This window comes from Euprymna scolopes, chromosome 32 (genome assembly GCF_053919585.1).
Source record: "Euprymna scolopes isolate OS-2025 chromosome 32, ASM5391958v1, whole genome shotgun sequence".
NCBI lineage: Eukaryota > Metazoa > Mollusca > Cephalopoda > Sepiida > Sepiolidae > Euprymna > Euprymna scolopes.
The window spans coordinates 91,327,953-91,344,898 of record NC_136513.1 but is presented as its reverse complement, the minus strand read 5'-3'; the positions used below and the strand labels follow the sequence as shown (position 1 = coordinate 91,344,898).

The window sequence follows — 16,946 nt, the reverse complement described above, 5'->3', positions numbered from 1 at the left end:
CCAAAATGATTTTATGGTCAATCCAACAATTAAAGCCACTGGACAGTTTACCTACTTGACTTGATTTTCTGGTGGTCCTTCAAATAAAACTCAAGAGCCAATCTCCACAGATTCACAATCTTTTTCATTTTATGACCCCAACTAAGGCCCAGCTTGTGGGGGGGGGGATCATTTTGATTATCTGTTAAGAAAACAGATTTATTCTTTTCATCGTCATCATGACCACTGTTATATCCAACAATGTAAAATCCCTGAACTTGTGTCTAAAGAACCACCCAGAAAACTGATCGCTTCTTGCCGCAATAAGCAAGACAACCCGACGTTGTCCGGTCCACAGTCCTTGTCACACTTATAATGAAGAACAACTGAAAAATGCGAAAGAATATTTAACGCCATCTTGTCCTGTTACCTGCAAACAATCCCAGCTTTTGCAATACTGATGCTCTGCTGCTCCTTTAAGAAAGAAAAAGGGGAAATTATTAAAGGAAAATTGTAAAAATGGGGAAGTAAAAAGGTAGATTAAAAAAAGGGAGATGAAAAAGGGATTTTTAAAAAGGGAATATATAAAAAGGAATTTTTAAAAAGAGAGACTAAAAAGGGAGATTTAAAAAGTGATATTTCAAAAAAGGAGATAAAAAAGAAAATTAAAAAGAGAGTTTAAAAAAAGGGAGATTAAAAAAGTGATATTTCAAAAAAGGAGATAAAAAAGAAAATTAAAAAGAGAGTTTAAAAAAAGGGAGATTAAAAAAGTGATATTTCAAAAAAGGAGATAAAAAAGAAAGTTAAAAAGAGAGATTAAAAAAGGGAAATTTAAAAGAAAGATAAAAACAGTAATTGTTGTAAAAACCAGCATTAGAAAGGTTATTATTTTTTTTTAAAAATCAACCCATTTAGGAGTTGTAGAGAATAGGAACGACAGCTGAGATGGATCGGAAAAAAGTGGAACACCGGTCGTCATGCGGTGTTATAAATTCCGTGTTAGTTTCGGTGGACTTTTAAGTTCACTTTACAAGAGTGAGGAAATATTCTAACAATATAAACTCTCTAAATCTCAATAAAGTTTTAAAGTCTGAATATCACATGATGCCAATCATTTTGGCCACTTCTATATTAAGCACCGGCAACACAAAAAGTAATGAGTTATTATCCAAATACTCATCACTGGTAAGTGTTCTCAGCTATAAATTATTTCACTTATTTATTAATCAATTCAATAATATCACAGGGAAGATAATACACACATCATTTGCCCATACATAAAGTATTGCTGTTACGTCTGGGTTGGTGCTTTTACCACAAGTCTCTCCCTTGGAGGATCCCTTTTTTGGGGGTTTGATTTGAGCAAAGTATTTTGGGATGAGCCGGTTTCAGAGAAATATTTTCAGTGAAAATTGTTTTTCGGTATATAATTAAACGTGAGAGAAGGAGAGACATGTCATATGGTAAAACAAACAAAATAATAAGATCAGAGGGATAACTTCACAAAAGAGATATTTATCATATAAAAGGCAAAATGGATGCGCGCATTTTTGTATGTTGACAACAGGCTTTTTTTGCTAGGCTTCTCGACAATGTTACTATTTTGGAGAACTTTCCTTCTACTTCCTAGATTGTAATATCTACGATTCGAGAACGGACGTCATCTCTATCTTTATTTTGATCAACTTTTTAAAAAATCCCTGGTTCCCCATGTTTGTTTGTCTTTCTCGTATAAATAAAGCGAAACTTATTGAAGCAAATGCAACTGCTTGGCCTTCCAGTCGGGACGTCCAGAAAGGCAATCAGCTTTGATCAATGTAGGGGGACACCCTTCATGTCAGACAATTGCTATTCATTTAGACACTGCCAGAGCTCCCCCTTTTTGAGGGGAGCTGGTTTTCCCCAACATCGTTGGGGAAACAAATAAATAAAACGACAGAAAGTGGAAAGCTTAACTGGCCTTCAGCCAGACATTCATTTCTGCGTCTGCATGAATTCATTCACTTCTGCAAGTCCACTTTTTGATCGACATCGCTAAATTTGAACACTTTTCACTTCCTGTCGCGTCATAGCATAACGGTAAAATGTCAGGTTTTCTTTTACTTTCTTTCCCGCCTTCGCATCATGGGTTCGAGCCTGCCCGCCTGCCTACCTACTACTTTTTTTTTTTTTTGGTGCTCAACACACACCTTCAAACACCCGGGCAATGCCGGGCACCCCCGCTAGTTTTATATATGTTTAAAATGGAATTTTATAGCAATAGGGAAAACAGAATGTTTGTGAATATTTTTAGAGTCTTTGTAAAACAAGGGGGATTCTTTACTTGAGATATCGAAGAAGTCAGTCGATAATTAAAGATCGTGCGTTACATGGGTCTGAAAATTGAAATCCAAACTTTTCAACTCAATTATACAGATAATATGTCATTAAAAGTTGTGAATAAGAGTTCATTTGTTGATTTGTTTTCATATTTAACACGGAAATTTCAATAAGAAAGATTGGGAATATTGCAATAAGCTTATACAGTTGGCAAAATAATAATGAGTCAATGAGTTGTGTGTGTCTGTGTGTTCATCAATGTTTGTATTAGTTGAGGCATTGCAGCACGCCCAAGGCTAAATGGAAGGGCACTGATTGACGCTGGTCTGGGAACTTTGACTCATCTAGTTATTAAAGAAAAATCTGGCATTTTAAAGGATCGACGTGGCTCCCAGAAAGGCCATTTTGAATAAATTCAGAAAATTCTGATTGGTTAAAAATATAATTATTTGCTTTTCTCTTCTTGTCTCCTTGTCTATACTAAAATACAGAAATTTAAATGTAATGCGAACAAACATCTCACTATCCAATTCCCTGCAAAGTACTTTTGTAAATATGGTCTCAAATAGTAGCACCTTACGTCCAAGTGGCAATGTATCTTGTTTGGGTTAAAAAAGAATCTTTTTCTCTTTTTGTTCACAGAAATAGTCAATATTAGGGGTTGTTGTAGCTTATATGTCATAATCGCGTTGACACACCGGTTTCTCATCAGATCACCAAAGTTAAGCAACGTTGAGCCTTATTAGTACCAGATGGGTAACCATTTGGGAATTCTAGGCACTGTATGTGCTCTCCGCTTATCTCAGCACTTGTTTCCAGTTGTCCTGTACATCCAACTCACTTGCTACTGGTATTTAACAATGTTGACTCAGGAGAGGTATAGTTGGAAATGCTCACCTCCTGCTACAAAAATTTCACATGCAGGCACCCTTTCGTGGGTATCCATAGTCTGTGAAAGATTGAAGGAGCCTCTCTTGTAGCTTAATACAGAGGAGAGCAAAATGGTGTCCTTGTAATTATTAGTATTATTAGAATGCTAGTAATCAATGAAAATAAAAAGCTGAAATCGAAATGATTAGGGTCGGGATGGGGGGGGTACGTGCGGAAAAATAACAGTGGAAAAAACATCAAGTATGAAACAACTTAAGAGAAAGAAACAAGCATGTATGTGGAAGGAAAGAGACAGGAACTCATTCTTTGATGAAACAAAAGTCATATAACACCCCTATCTTCTTTATGAATGGTTTGAAGTCTTATCCTCAGCACGTAGAGAGAGAGAGAGAGAGAGAGAGAGAGAGAGAGCAACACAGAAAACAATTTTTTCATAAATAATTCCAATCATAAGACCTACATTATTAAGTTAAAAAAAATAATAGCAGATTTTAAACCAAAATAAAATTAATTTCAGGCCCTTTTCAATTTCTGATAAACTACTCACATTTACAATAGCTCCATATGCACGTCCAAACTAAAATTACATATCTGGGGAAGGGATATTTTCCCGAAATATCATATCATGCTGACACAAGTAAAAACTGACCATGCTGACACAAGTAAGAATACAATGCAAGAATAAAAAAAATACAAAAACATTGTATTAATAAAAGGTGAATCTAAATAGCTTATTCCATTATTTATATTTTAATTTGCTTCAGTTTGTGTCGAATCCCGTCACACGTCTGCATTGTATTGCCTTCCATAATTTTCATTTATAATTCCAATCAATTTCAACTAAGAAAATCAAAATTGAAGAGAAAAACACTGTGTGCATATACTGGGGAAGGAGACAGGAAGTCATTCTTTAATGTAACAAAAGTCATCTAAATTCACTATACTCTTCATGAATTGTTTGAAATCTTAGTCCCCAAGGCAAAAGTAACATTTTCAGTTTTTCAGAGTCAACTGTTATAAGACAGAAAAGGCAAGATGAGACCGAGAGAGGAAAGGAAAAAAAAAAAAGGAAAAAACAAGAAGGAAAACACATAGAAAGATAAAAGCAAGAGAAAGAAAGAAAACAAAGAAATAAAATGTAGGCAAATAGAGATGAAAAACTGAAGACTTCAGGCATAAATCAGCTTAAAAAAATTGTATTCCAACCAAAATGTAAGAGTGATTTATTTAGAAATGCACTTTTTCTGAAGAATTCACATCTCCATTTTCTAATTTCTGGTAAAAAAAAAATAAAAAACAAAGAAACGGAAAACCCAACCGCCATTTTAATCTATAATATAAATCTCACCTGTCTGTTTACATGTATGTATGTATGTATGGATGGATGGATGGAGGGCGGCTAGTCTCCCTGAAGGATTAAAAACAAGACCTTTCCAAGGGTGAATGAACTCTTTTTCGGGGTCAACGGCCAACTAGCACCATGTGTCTTTGTGTGTATGTATGTGTGTGCTGGGGTGGAGAGGGCTCCCGTAAGTCATGGTGAAGGCAACCTTTCTAGGAGAAGCAAATCTCTGATTTAAAAAACCATAAAGTGGATGACCAGTACCCGCATTAAGCTGGTTTGCAGTTTAACTTGTTGCTGGCTATCTTGCTCTTGCTTATTGCTGGATCTCAAAATTTTGAACCGAGAGAGAGACATAGCGGTCGTACAAAGCTAAGACTCTGTAACATCATCTGTGTATAGATACTCCTTCAGGCATTTGTCTAATTAAAATGGTCCTGTGGAGATGGAAGTCATTTTTGGGAACGACACTCGTCTGACAAGACGTTGCAATCATCATGTATGTTTGTATGTCTGCTTAAAACTTTCGACAGAGGCACCAGATTTTCACGAGATCAATATCGTTGTGAAGCTCGACCTTTCAGATGACAAATATCGAAAACTTGGCCAAAAACATTAACTCCTTCATCCTCAACTGGGCACTTTTCTACAGGGAGGGGTCGCATTTTTGCCGATATTTTGGAAAGTCATCCCCTCTTTTCGATTGACTAGCCTTAATTTAAACATTTGTCATTCCACTTTTTTTTGCTTAACACACATCCAAACACCCGGGCAATTCCGGGCACCCAAGCTAGTATGATAGAAATAAGAGCAGATGTAAGAATGCAAGAATGGTTTACCATCGCTTCTAGTAGAGCCTGGTGCTGAGCGCCCATTTTATCAAATTCATCAATACAACAGCATCCCTGGTCAGCTAAGACCAATGCTCCGGCCTCTAAAGAATGGTCATTACAACCACCATCTTTACAAAGGGTAACCTGTAATAAAATAACAAAAGAAAGAACAAAACAGAGATGAATCTTTGTTAAATCAATCAAAAAGTCATCATTGTTATCGTCTTAATGATGGGCCTAATTTTTGCTATAATTTTACAAATGAAAAAGAGCCTGAGGGTTGTTTCAAAAGTAAAGCCTCCTATTTTTTTTCTTCTTTTTTTTTTGCCATCAGGTGGCAATGAAACAAAAAGTAATGAAGATAAAAAAAAAGTTAAAATTCTAATAAATAATTAATTCCTATTTAATAGAATACAAGTTTAGAGTAAAATATATATCAGGATAAATATGATTTGGGGGTTGAGAGCAACAATAGAGAGAGTATATATATATATATATATATATAGTAGTAAAAAGTCAATTGTCTGAATTATTGGCGTTTTGCTTGGTATATTTGGATTCCAACGTGCGTAGAGGAGTCAAGGATGGAATGAAAGGGAAGGTGAATGTGTCCGCTGAACCCGGATATGTTCAGATGTTTAGCTTGCATTAACCTATTGCGTCCTTTGTTTAAGGGAAGGGAAGGCGAAGAGAAACAGCCGGAGTGAAGAAAGAAAGAAAAAAATGGAGGCAGTGATTTTGAAACCATGACAAACGTCTCTGGAAAAAGTGAAAAACATTTTCTGAAGATGTTCGTTTTTTATATTGCAATTTCACCCCAAACAAGGCACATTGCCACTTTGCTGTAGGGGGCTACTATCAGGGACATAAGCTACAGGGATACTATGTGGGGAGTTGGGCAGAAAGATGTCGGTTCACGTTACATTTGAACTTCTGCATGTCAGTACAGTTGAGGAAGCAGGAACTCGGAAGAGAATTCCAAAGTCCAGCGGTTCTGAGGAAGAAACTACTGGAGTAGAAGGCTCTCTTACATCTAGGGATCTCAACTTTGAAGGGGTGGGATTTTGCTGCTTGTCGGGTTTGTCGGGGGTATTTACGTCGAGGGGATACAAGTGCTTGCAGTTCGTCAGAGCATTCACCATTGAAATACTTGTAGAACAGGCAGAGGGATGCTACATTACGCCGATGGGACAGAGGCTGAAGCTTAGATGACAGTTCAGGACCTATTAGGTTGGCGACTCTCTTTTGAATCCTGTCTAGGAGTGAGAGACTAGTAGCAGCCCAAATATGACAACAATACTCCATATATGGGCGAATGGTGGCCTTATAGAGGTACAGATACTTTCGGGCGTTAGTAGCTTTCTAGCACGGTAGAGAGAACCTACCTTCTTCACAGCATTTCTGGCAATGCTCTCAATGTAATTTTTCCAACTCATGTTTCCTGTGAATGTTAGGCCGAGGAGTTTAAAAGATGTACTTTCAGATAAAGAGTCTTTGGCCATTGCTATTGGTGGTAGAGAAGGTTTCTTGTAATTATTGAAGGAAACAAGTTTAGTTTTAGCAGCATTGAATGTGAGTATCCATTTTTGTCCCCATTCCACTACAGATTGGAGGTCATCCTTTAGTGTTTTTGCCATTTCTTTAGATATGTGTTCATTTGTTTTCCTGTCGTGTCTGTTATAGAGCGTGGTGTCATCAGCATATATACCCATCTCACAGACAAATTTGTCAGGGAGGTCATTTATAAATATTAGGAATAATAAAGGTCCAAGGATACATCCCTGGGGCACTCCCGCATTTATATCATATTGTTTGGATGTACGACCATCGATGACAACCTGGATTTTTCTCTTATCTAAGAAGGATTTAATTATGTCAAAGATTCTTCCAGTGATCCCATATGATCTGATTTTCCAGAGAAGACCTTCATGCCATACCCTGTCAAAAGCCTTAGATATATCTAGAGCTACCTCTCTACCCTCCCCTGCTTTGTTAAGTGAATGGTATATACGCTCAGAGATTACAGTTAGGATGTCTGCCGTGGAACGGGCTTGCCTAAATCCGTATTGTTGGTCGGTCAGAAGTTTAGCATCTGTAAGGTGATGGACTAGAGTCTTGTTAATTATGGTCTCAAATATTTTGGCGAAAAGTGGGAGGAGGCTAATGCGGCGGTAATTTACTGGGTCAGTTCTTTCACCAGAATTCTTGAAAACTGGTACCACAGAAGCAGTTTTCCAGCAGGCATTGTATTTAGTTAAAAAACAAAAAGAAAAGGCAACAGGAATTCCCAGTAGGGAGGCCTCACGTAACCGGGAAAAGACCAACTCTCCCTCGCAAAGCAGGAGGTAATGCCTAGGAGAGCACCTCTTAAGAGAGAGTTAAATCATACTTTGTTCTGATGAAGAAAACTGATGGTTAAAAGCAGTAACTACGTTAACGTCATGATATCAAGAATAGACCTTGGTTGATATGAAAAATTGGTCGAAATAAAGAAAAAAATGGAAAATAAAGAAAAAGAGACGACACCAAGTAAAAAAGGACGAAAAAAAAAATAATAATACAGAAAAGAAAAAGAAAAAGAAAAAGAAGCAGGAAAGAAAAAATGAGTAAATGAAAAGAAAAAAGGAAAAGAAAAAAAGGAAAAGAGAAAAAGGAAAAGAAAAAAAGGACAAGAGAAAAAGGAAAAGAAAAAAAGGAAAAGAGAAAAAGGAAAAGAAAAAAAGGAAAAGAGAAAAAGAAAAAGAAACAGGAAAGAAAAAATGAGTAAATGAAAAGAAAAAAGGAAAAGAGAAAAAGGAAAAGAAAAAAAGGAAAAGAGAAAAAGGAAAAGAGAAAAAGAAAAAGAAACAGGAAAGAAAAAATGAGTAAATGAAAAGAAAAAAGGAAAAGAGAAAAAGGAAAAGAAAAAAAGGAAAAGAGAAAAAGGAAAAGAAAAAAAGGAAAAGAGAAAAAGAAAAAGAAACAGGAAAGAAAAAATGAGTAAATGAAAAGAAAAAAATGAAAAGAAAAAAAGGAAAAGAAAAAAAGGAAAAGAGAAAGTGAAAAGTAAAAAGAAAAAAGAAAGCAAAACAAAAAACATTAGAAAAAATAATGAAAAAAAAACATTAAGGAAAATAGAAAAAGAAAAGAAAAAGAAAGGAAAAATTAAGAAAAATGAATAAAAAAAAGGAAAAAATGAAAAAGTGCAGATAAAAATGAAAACAAATGAAAAAAAGAAAACTTAAAAAAAAAAGAAAAGACGAGAAAACAAAAGAAAAAATTAGGAAAAAGAAAATAAAAATGAAAAAAGGAAAAAGAGAAAGGGACAAAAAATGAACAGAGAAAAAAAAAATTCAGTGATTGGAATTTCTATCCAAGGGAAGTCACTCTGTTTAACTTAAGATTTGTTTATTTGTTGCTGAGGAACAAAAACTTAAAAAAATCGTTTATTGGCGGACAAATCGCGAATCGTCGGCGACGTTTTCAAACTAAAGTTGTAACTGAAATGCGAGGAAAAGAAGAATTGTCTTTCAAACAAAATGGAACTGGTAAATAAAAAAAATTTTTAGTGCTTAAGTATTTTTGGTACCGCGCTATTTTTAAATATTTTTTCAGGTTAAATTCAAGTTTTACGATATCTTTTTTTTTTTTTTTTAATTAAATTGTTAGGTAGAGGCACAGAATAGTTGCAAAAACCCTCCCCTCCTCGTGTTAAGAATGGCTTTCGAAATAATGACGTTATTATTTCAGCACGGTGCCAAAAATACATAAGTGCTTTATTTTTTTTAATTTAAATAACTTCTTTAAAATAAACAAAACACTAAAAAATATAGTTAATACTTTTTAAAAAAATCTGTGCTTATTTAGACACTTATTTAAAAAAGAAAATACAAAAACACCTTTATGATGTCATATTCCAAAAACCACGTAAATTGATCGAGTAGTTTATTTTTGCTTTGTTTTTTTTTTTGTTTTTTTTGTTTTTTTTCCAACTAAGAAAATCAAATTTTATGAAGAAGCGAGACGGCGATCTGGGAGCCGCTAATTTTGTATTAAAATTCAAAGGCGACAATTCAATTCGACTACCAAGATGTTGTTTATATTCAAAATAATTAACACTTTTTAATCACTGAAAATTGTAAGCTTTCAAAAACTTTTGTTGAACAAAAAACAAAAAGAAAACGATCAAACAGCCAACGTGTACCAACTAAAGACTTACCTTTAAAAAGTTGATTTTTTCGGAGTATTCGAGTCTGTTTTGAACAATTGTCACAATTAAAATTGTCGCCAACAACTAGTTTTTATGATATTAAGACCTTTATTATCCAATGTATACTCTATTGCTTTCAGCGGTCGCCATTTTTGTTTTATTGCAGACGATACAAAACAAACCAAAACACGAATGTCTTAATTTAAAACCAAAATGGCGACCAGTGAAAGCCATTAAAGAATATATTCGCTAATAAAGGTTTTAATATAATAAAAACTACTTGTCGATGACAATTTTAAATCTGATATTCATTCATAACAGACCTATATACTTCTAAAAATCAACTATTGAAAAGTAAGTGTTTAATTTGTACACATTGACACAAAAAAGAAATTGACACAATTATTCAAGTTATTGATACAAATATTCTTTTCTTTTTCTTAAAGGATTTGTTGGTCAACAAATTAACAAAAAAGCAAGATTCATCAGGATTAACCTTATCATTGGTGCAATAAATAAAATGATTTCATTGGACTTGGCACAAACCATCTGCTACAGATTAAAATAAAGACACCCGCAAAGACATTTTCTTGTTTATCCCTGAAGAAAGCCGTAGAACGGATCAGCCCACATCTTATAAGAACATAATAAAAAGACGTGTCTGTTGTGAGAATTTGTTTGAGGAAAGACTTCCCATTTCTACTTTGTTGTGACACTTTTGTATGCCGAAGATTATCCAAGAGATGCAGGAAAAAAATTATATCATGTTTCTCTTAATCCGTCATTGTGTCCATTCAATTTTTTTCTTCAGAAACTACTGGAACGATCTCACTAAAATTTTATGTGGAACTTTATGATAAGGTACAGAGAACTAAGTATTATAGTATCCGTTCGATGTACAGTTGGGAATTAATACAGATTACTTGTCACCACAATATCATGTTTACTCGAGATGTTTTCTTGGAAACTGTTCGGACGATCTGGTTGAAATTTTGTATGGACTTTTGTTATAAGATGAAGAGAACTAATTATTATGTTATCTGTTTGATGCATAGTTGCGGATTAATAGGGATTAGTATTTAATGCAATAATGAGCACAAATTTAACCATATTTAACCATCAATTTAGCAGGAAGTACTCATTCTAAGTCAACAGGTTATAACTTTTGCCAGTTTTTAATGGGCTATAAAGTCTAGCATATAAGTAATTTTGCTATTCAATATTCAATTTTATTTTTCATATGATCCTTAATATTTCTGCATTCTTATTGTATTCTATCAATTCCCCCCTCTCTCCCTCTCTCTATATATATGTACACTACACACAATGCTTGAAGAAAACTACATCACCTTCTTCCAGATAAAATACATTTGTAAATCCATGATATATTTTGCCACCTACATTCCATTTCAACGATTCATTGGTACTTTGCAAACTTATCATCAGTCTTGCCGCCTGAGAGACCATCATATTGAGTACAATAGCAGACACCAAGCATGATTCATAGTTTCGTATGTTGTGTCGGTCATAAGAGAGCAGTGCTGTGCGAATTTAATTAAGGGAAGAGTCCTCAGTCTTACCCTGTTATCCAACAGACACAGAAACAGAAGAACCAAAAGTAACTGTCGGTTATCAGTGCTGACACCTTTTGGAAATTTCTGCCATTTTCTCTCTGTTGAGATATCATTTTTCACTCATTGCCATAAAAACTGCAACTACCTGTAGAGGATAGAAGGAGTTTTCTTTTTCTTACAACTGGTTACATTTCTACATTGTTATACTTGAGAAATCATATATATATATATGCAAAAGATACACAATTATCACTGTAGACGATTTAATTTTTGTATCCATTGGAGACGACTTTTTATCGTAGATGCCTTTTCCTAAACTATGAAATGATAGATGTCTAACAGACGGTCCTATCGCCCCTCTTCTAATGATGCAGTTGGGTTATCCAAGGCGTTACTTGACAGGATACCCGAAAAACTAAATACTTATTAAAATATATATTATGCTCATAGTATGTATTCCAAACCCGAATTTTATTTTCATTATATCTAAAATCTTTTAATGTTAGCACATAGATCTTTGCTAAACATAAACCTGAATGATACCAAATTTATTTTGGTAGCTCGATTAGCCATTGATTTATAAGCATTTAAAGTTTATTGGAAATTTGAAAATTTTGCTGTCTTGTGTGCTATTGGTTCTGGAAGTGTATAACTTAAAATGAACGCTTCAAACGAGTGAAAAATCCTTGCAAATATAATGTTATCTTGCACTTAAGGCTATTGTCGTATATGAAAATTATTAATTAATTATTATTTGGTTAAACTAAGCTAAATATTGGGAAAAATTTCATTATTCCTTGAAAAACATGTAAAAATATATGGAAGCACAATTTTGATTGTTGACATAAAATTTATTTAAGAAAAAAAATCAAATTTAGATTGTGTAAAAAAAAAAAAAAAAAAAAGACAGAAACATAATTTGATAAAGTGCAAATATTTCTATAATATTCTATTTACTAAAATGTTCAACTTGGATTTTTTGTATGAAAAGAAAACTTAAAACCATTACATTAAGCCCACCATGTTGACAAGTGACCCTTTTTCCTTAAGATGGAACCATCTTGATGTTTAGAAATACACAATATCGCAATACAACAAATTTGAAAAAATACCAACATTTTTATTTTCACCTAAAAAAAATACCCCACTTCCACCACCCATTGCCTAAAATAATAACCTTACTTGATGTAGCCTGGAAAAAAAAAACTATTAATGACACAAGAGAAAGAATTTTATAAATTATAAAGAGAAAGATAAAATTTTGTTTACATCTAAATTTAATCCAAATAACACCAAAAAGTAAATAGAATATAATCATAGGAATTTTACTGTATTTAGCCGTTTTGGGATTCTAACTAGGCTAGTTTGTGATACCTATTCATAAAGAACAAACAACAAAAACAAAGAATGTATTTAATTTGATAAACAGAAAAACAAGATGGAAACTCATTCTTTGTTCTCTCTGGAAATCGTAGTCGAAAAGTTATATTTACCAAACATATCATGCCGCTTCCCAACTATTGCCTGTAAACTTTTAGACTTTCCAATCATTACCATAGACTTGTTGGAAAAGAGCACAGCAGAGTCCATAAGGAATAAGGTAAAATCCCAACCAGACTGGACTCTTCCTGACCAATTTGAAAATTTTAAAAGCTCCGAAGACACGTTTCTCTTCAAGCATGGAAAATCTTGTCTCTTTAAAATCTGTCCACAAACTCTGAAGTCACTTCTGTTGAATGTTCCCATGTATGTCATGATCTTGGACACCTTGCCGAATACCCCAAAACTAACTGGCAATGCGTCTGTACCCTTGGATGTTGCTATCAGAAAGATATGCAAAGATCTTAACAAAAATGGACCTGACATACCCGTGATTTACAAAGATACAGGTCTGCTACGTGTTTATAATTTAATGGGGAAAGAAATCGGCTACATGACGTTCGGGTATCGGCTTTTGTATTTAGGGTCAACTCTTCTCCCGCACATAACTGTGGATGAATCGAAGATGGAATCAGAAGATGCCCCACAACAGATGCTGATGCCAGGTATTTTAGAAAATGATGAGAAAGATGTTGCAATTGATTTGAATCTGGAGATGACTGTTGAGAATGAATCCAAAAACAAAGAAGAAGCATTGAGGCAAGATCTAAACGTTGGCAAAAATGTGAAAGCGTGGAATAGCAGCACGGAACACACTGAGAATGTGCAAACAGTTTCACAGCTCATGCTGATGTCCGATCCTCTGAAAGATGGTAAAAAGTTTCCTGAAATCATTTCGAATACGCAAAAGCTTCAGAGAGCAATATCACAAGCCGAAAGGTCTGTCGAAAACATGGACCCCAACAAAAATGCTAATTTAGTTATTTCAGAACAGGTATCAAAAACTCGGGTGGATCATCAGTCGAGATATTTGAAAGTTCCAATTCATGACAATCAAATACCGATCCAGAATTTGGACGATCTGGAAATTGAACCCAAAGAAAAAGATCCGCATCATCTGTACCGTCCTCCACCAATTTTTTATCGGAAATGTAACTCTAAGATTTTGTCTTCAGAGACAGAGCTTTTAAACAACCAGGAATGCGATGTGAATATCGACCAGGTCCACCAAACAGATGAACAACTATCTTCTGGAGATTTAATCAAAGACCAACAAAATAATTCTCCAATTAAAGTAGAAAAGGAAACACTTGAAAAAATGTCTGGAACTCTTCAAAACAATGCCGAAACAAAAACGGTTGATGCACTTTCAACAAAGGATTTGAATAAGTATCCGTATTTGTGCGGCATTTTAAAAGAATTGTCATTAATCGATATCTCTGGTGCTATACAACAAATTATTGGGCATATCAAAGAACGGCACTCTGAGAAGTCTTCAGGTGCCAGCAGTGATCATCAAAGGGCAAAATCGAAACAGAGACATGCTGAGAGAACCGCAAGACAAGCACCAATGAACGATGGTGGTGCAGAGAAAAAACTTCCCAAAAACAAAAGTTGGATTCGATGCACCAAGCAATTTTCAGGAAGAAAGTCGTCCTTAGAATATGGATTGACAAAAACGCATATTTTACGTTTGAATAAATTAAACTTACCTAATGACAATGTAAACACGACTAAAAAGATCCAAAAGATGGAAAAGAAATTAAAAATGGACACAGTTGGCTCGGAAACATTGAAATCTAATCATACAATGTTACAAGAAAAATCTAGCAAAACTGTAAGGAATGAGGTAAATATGATAAAAGAGAGAAATGAAAAACGAAGGAACGAGGTAAATTTTTTGCGAAGGAGGATGGACGTCGTTAAGAATGAGGTAAATGTTTTGATGAAACAAAAAGAAGCAGTAAGGAATAAGGTAACTGTTTCAATGAAAAGAGAGGAAGACATTCAGAGGGAGGGAAATGTTACAACAGAAAGAGACGAGAATGTAAGGAATGAGGGAAATGTTATGACAGAAGAAAGAAACGATGTTGCGAATGAAATAAATGATACAGTGAATAGAAATTTAGAAGTTGGGGTTGAAGTGAAGGCTACAATGGAAGGAAGATATGTTGGGAATGAGGTAAACATCATGCAAGGACAAAACGAAGTACAAGAACAGATTCCAAAGAATGGAGCAACAAAGTACGGGCAGATTTCCATGCGCGAAAAACAAAAGGAGACGGATCCATGGAGAACAATGACAATGATTACAAAAAAAGAAACTGATCTAGGAAAAAAATCTTCAATTATGTCGGATACCAGAATTGACGATGAAAGTCTAGTGGACAGAATACAACAGAATGGATTGGTAAGTGTCGGAGTTTATTCAAAAGGAGAATCAGTCGAAAGTTTTCAAAATGAAACTGCCGATGAGAACGACAAATTTGTTACTTCCGATGACGACAAATCATATGAGAAAATCCAAGAAAATAAAAATGAAAGTTTTGTGGATCTTCAAGAAAACCAAAGTAAAGAATCAGTGTCTTGGAGAAAACAGGATTCTTTGACGGCGACCGGATCCATCAGTGAAGACGATCGATTGGAACCTAATCAAGGAGATGTAGACAGCAACAAAGTATTATCATTCGAGAAATCCTTACACCCAAATTTTTCCCCGTTAGTTCCGATTCCGGCAACAACACCCCAACATTTTCTTAGTCGGGGTCTCAGTCTACAAGAGAGTAATGCGAGTTCAAGTTCTAGACTCTCTGAAACGCCCCTACCTACTCCAAGGACCCGCAGATTTCCACTTCTCGCAAAAAAGGGTTCTATTCACACAGATTCTGTGAGCTCCTATCGACCGAGCGAAGACAACGAGGAGGTAGCACTGTCTTCGAGCAGCAAACATTCAGGATCTCCCGAAGATTATTCGGAAGATTTTTTGACTTGCGACTCAGAAACCGAATCTGACAATAATGACAAAGCTTCCCTTGAAGAGCAGCACAAACCCAATATGGTGTCTGCGAACAGATTAGGTTATACGATTTGGTAAGGTTTCTTCAGGGTATATAGAAATCTGTGATACCATGTTCCATGCTCGAGAATGATCACCAACCCTAAGATTGTTTGCCGGGGATTTGTTTCCCTCTCATGTTATTGTCTCTCACATTGACGCCTGTTGAGGGGCACGCACAGGTTCACAAGTATAAAAATAAAATAGAACACAAGAAACAAAAGAAAACACAGATTCCGACACTTTCTGTAAATATTAGTGTGTGTGAGACCATAATAGAATAAGCGCAAACATCCACATCTTAGTTTTTTTTTTTTTTTTGAGGTTGAGTTCATCAGTTGAAGTCAGCTCGTCTTGATCTCCCAAAGCTCTCCTGGCCCTGTCGGTGGGGCATTAGAATACGCCAACTGCCCCACTGCAGAGGGTAAAAGTCCCTCAATGGGGGTCCTGGATATGACCTTAAACTATATCCAGTGGTGAGGCCCCAGCTTGTGGGCTTTGGGGAGTGTGGAGCCACCCTTTATTGCTCCCAGGTCCACTTTGACCCAGAGTTGTAGTACCTGTTAGGGTCCCAACTATGGGTTAAATAGAAACTGACGTGAAAACAACAAATATATTCTATTAAAAAAAATTTTCTTCCAAATCTTTGGATTCGGCATTAAATAACCCGAAAAGGGTTGATATGCCGTAAAACAAAAACAACCAACCAACCAACCAACCAACCAACCAAAGCTCTCCCGACCTAGTCCAAACCACAATCTGCTTTTAACCAAATCAAACTTGCAACTATCATTAACCGGACACTACCCTCAACATTAACTGTTGCTAACCATCACAAGCTGTTGCTAACCGTTGTAAAACTCAGTCACTCTTGAAACTAACTCTAAAAATATCTCAGGTCCTTTTGTTCACCACACCCTGAACAACAATCCCATTCACCTTTATTTTGTGCAACCCGGTGAACAACTTCCTCGCCATTGTTCTGCTGATAAAGCCATTTCCTATAAATTTGTTTTTCCAGATAAACTTATTTCCTCTTGTCTTTTGTCATATTTCTTTCCTTCCTTTTTTTAACTTCCCAACACTTTGGGGAGGGGGGGGGCTTCTGTTTGAAATTCTGTGCAGATCTTCAAGTTCAACAAGATACACCTAAAGAATTGATTTGAGCCCAAAAATTGAAAATCTATATATCTTTAAAAGTGAAATTGTCTATGTGTGTGTGTGTAGATTTCCCTACCAAATTATTCCATCAATTTTTGGTCTACAGACTCGAGATTTAACATAAGGTGTATTGAGATTTGGGCCTTGATAAGTGATGACTCCCCTTTTTTTTTAATGCATTTTCACCCCAAACAAGGCACATTGCCACTTTGGTGTAGGGGGC

The 16,946-nt window shown here is 35.2% G+C and overlaps 2 protein-coding genes across 2 annotated transcripts in view; one reads left to right on the top strand and one right to left on the bottom strand.

The window, feature by feature from the left end:
• Positions 1–16,946, bottom strand: part of LOC145256488 (DNA helicase MCM8-like) — a 129,888-nt gene that overhangs the window by 43,059 nt on the left and 69,883 nt on the right. The window contains exons 18-19 of the mRNA XM_080115434.1: positions 5,371–5,508; positions 410–453 (exon numbers count right to left, since the gene is read on the bottom strand). Coding sequence (XP_079971560.1) covers positions 410–453; positions 5,371–5,508 — 182 coding nt within the window. The remainder of the gene's footprint in view (positions 1–409; positions 454–5,370; positions 5,509–16,946) is intronic.
• Positions 8,706–16,601, top strand: LOC145256487 (uncharacterized). The gene is made up of 2 exons (XM_080115433.1): positions 8,706–8,891; positions 10,000–16,601. Exon 2 carries the CDS (start codon positions 12,566–12,568, stop codon positions 15,599–15,601), a length of 3,036 nt encoding a protein of 1,011 aa, XP_079971559.1. The 5' UTR covers positions 8,706–8,891; positions 10,000–12,565; the 3' UTR covers positions 15,602–16,601.

Excerpts from the sequence above, each read along its gene's own strand:
- LOC145256487 (XM_080115433.1), top strand. The coding sequence starts at position 12,566 with ATGGAAACTCATTCTTTGTTCTCTCTGGAAATCGTAGTCGAAAAGTTA.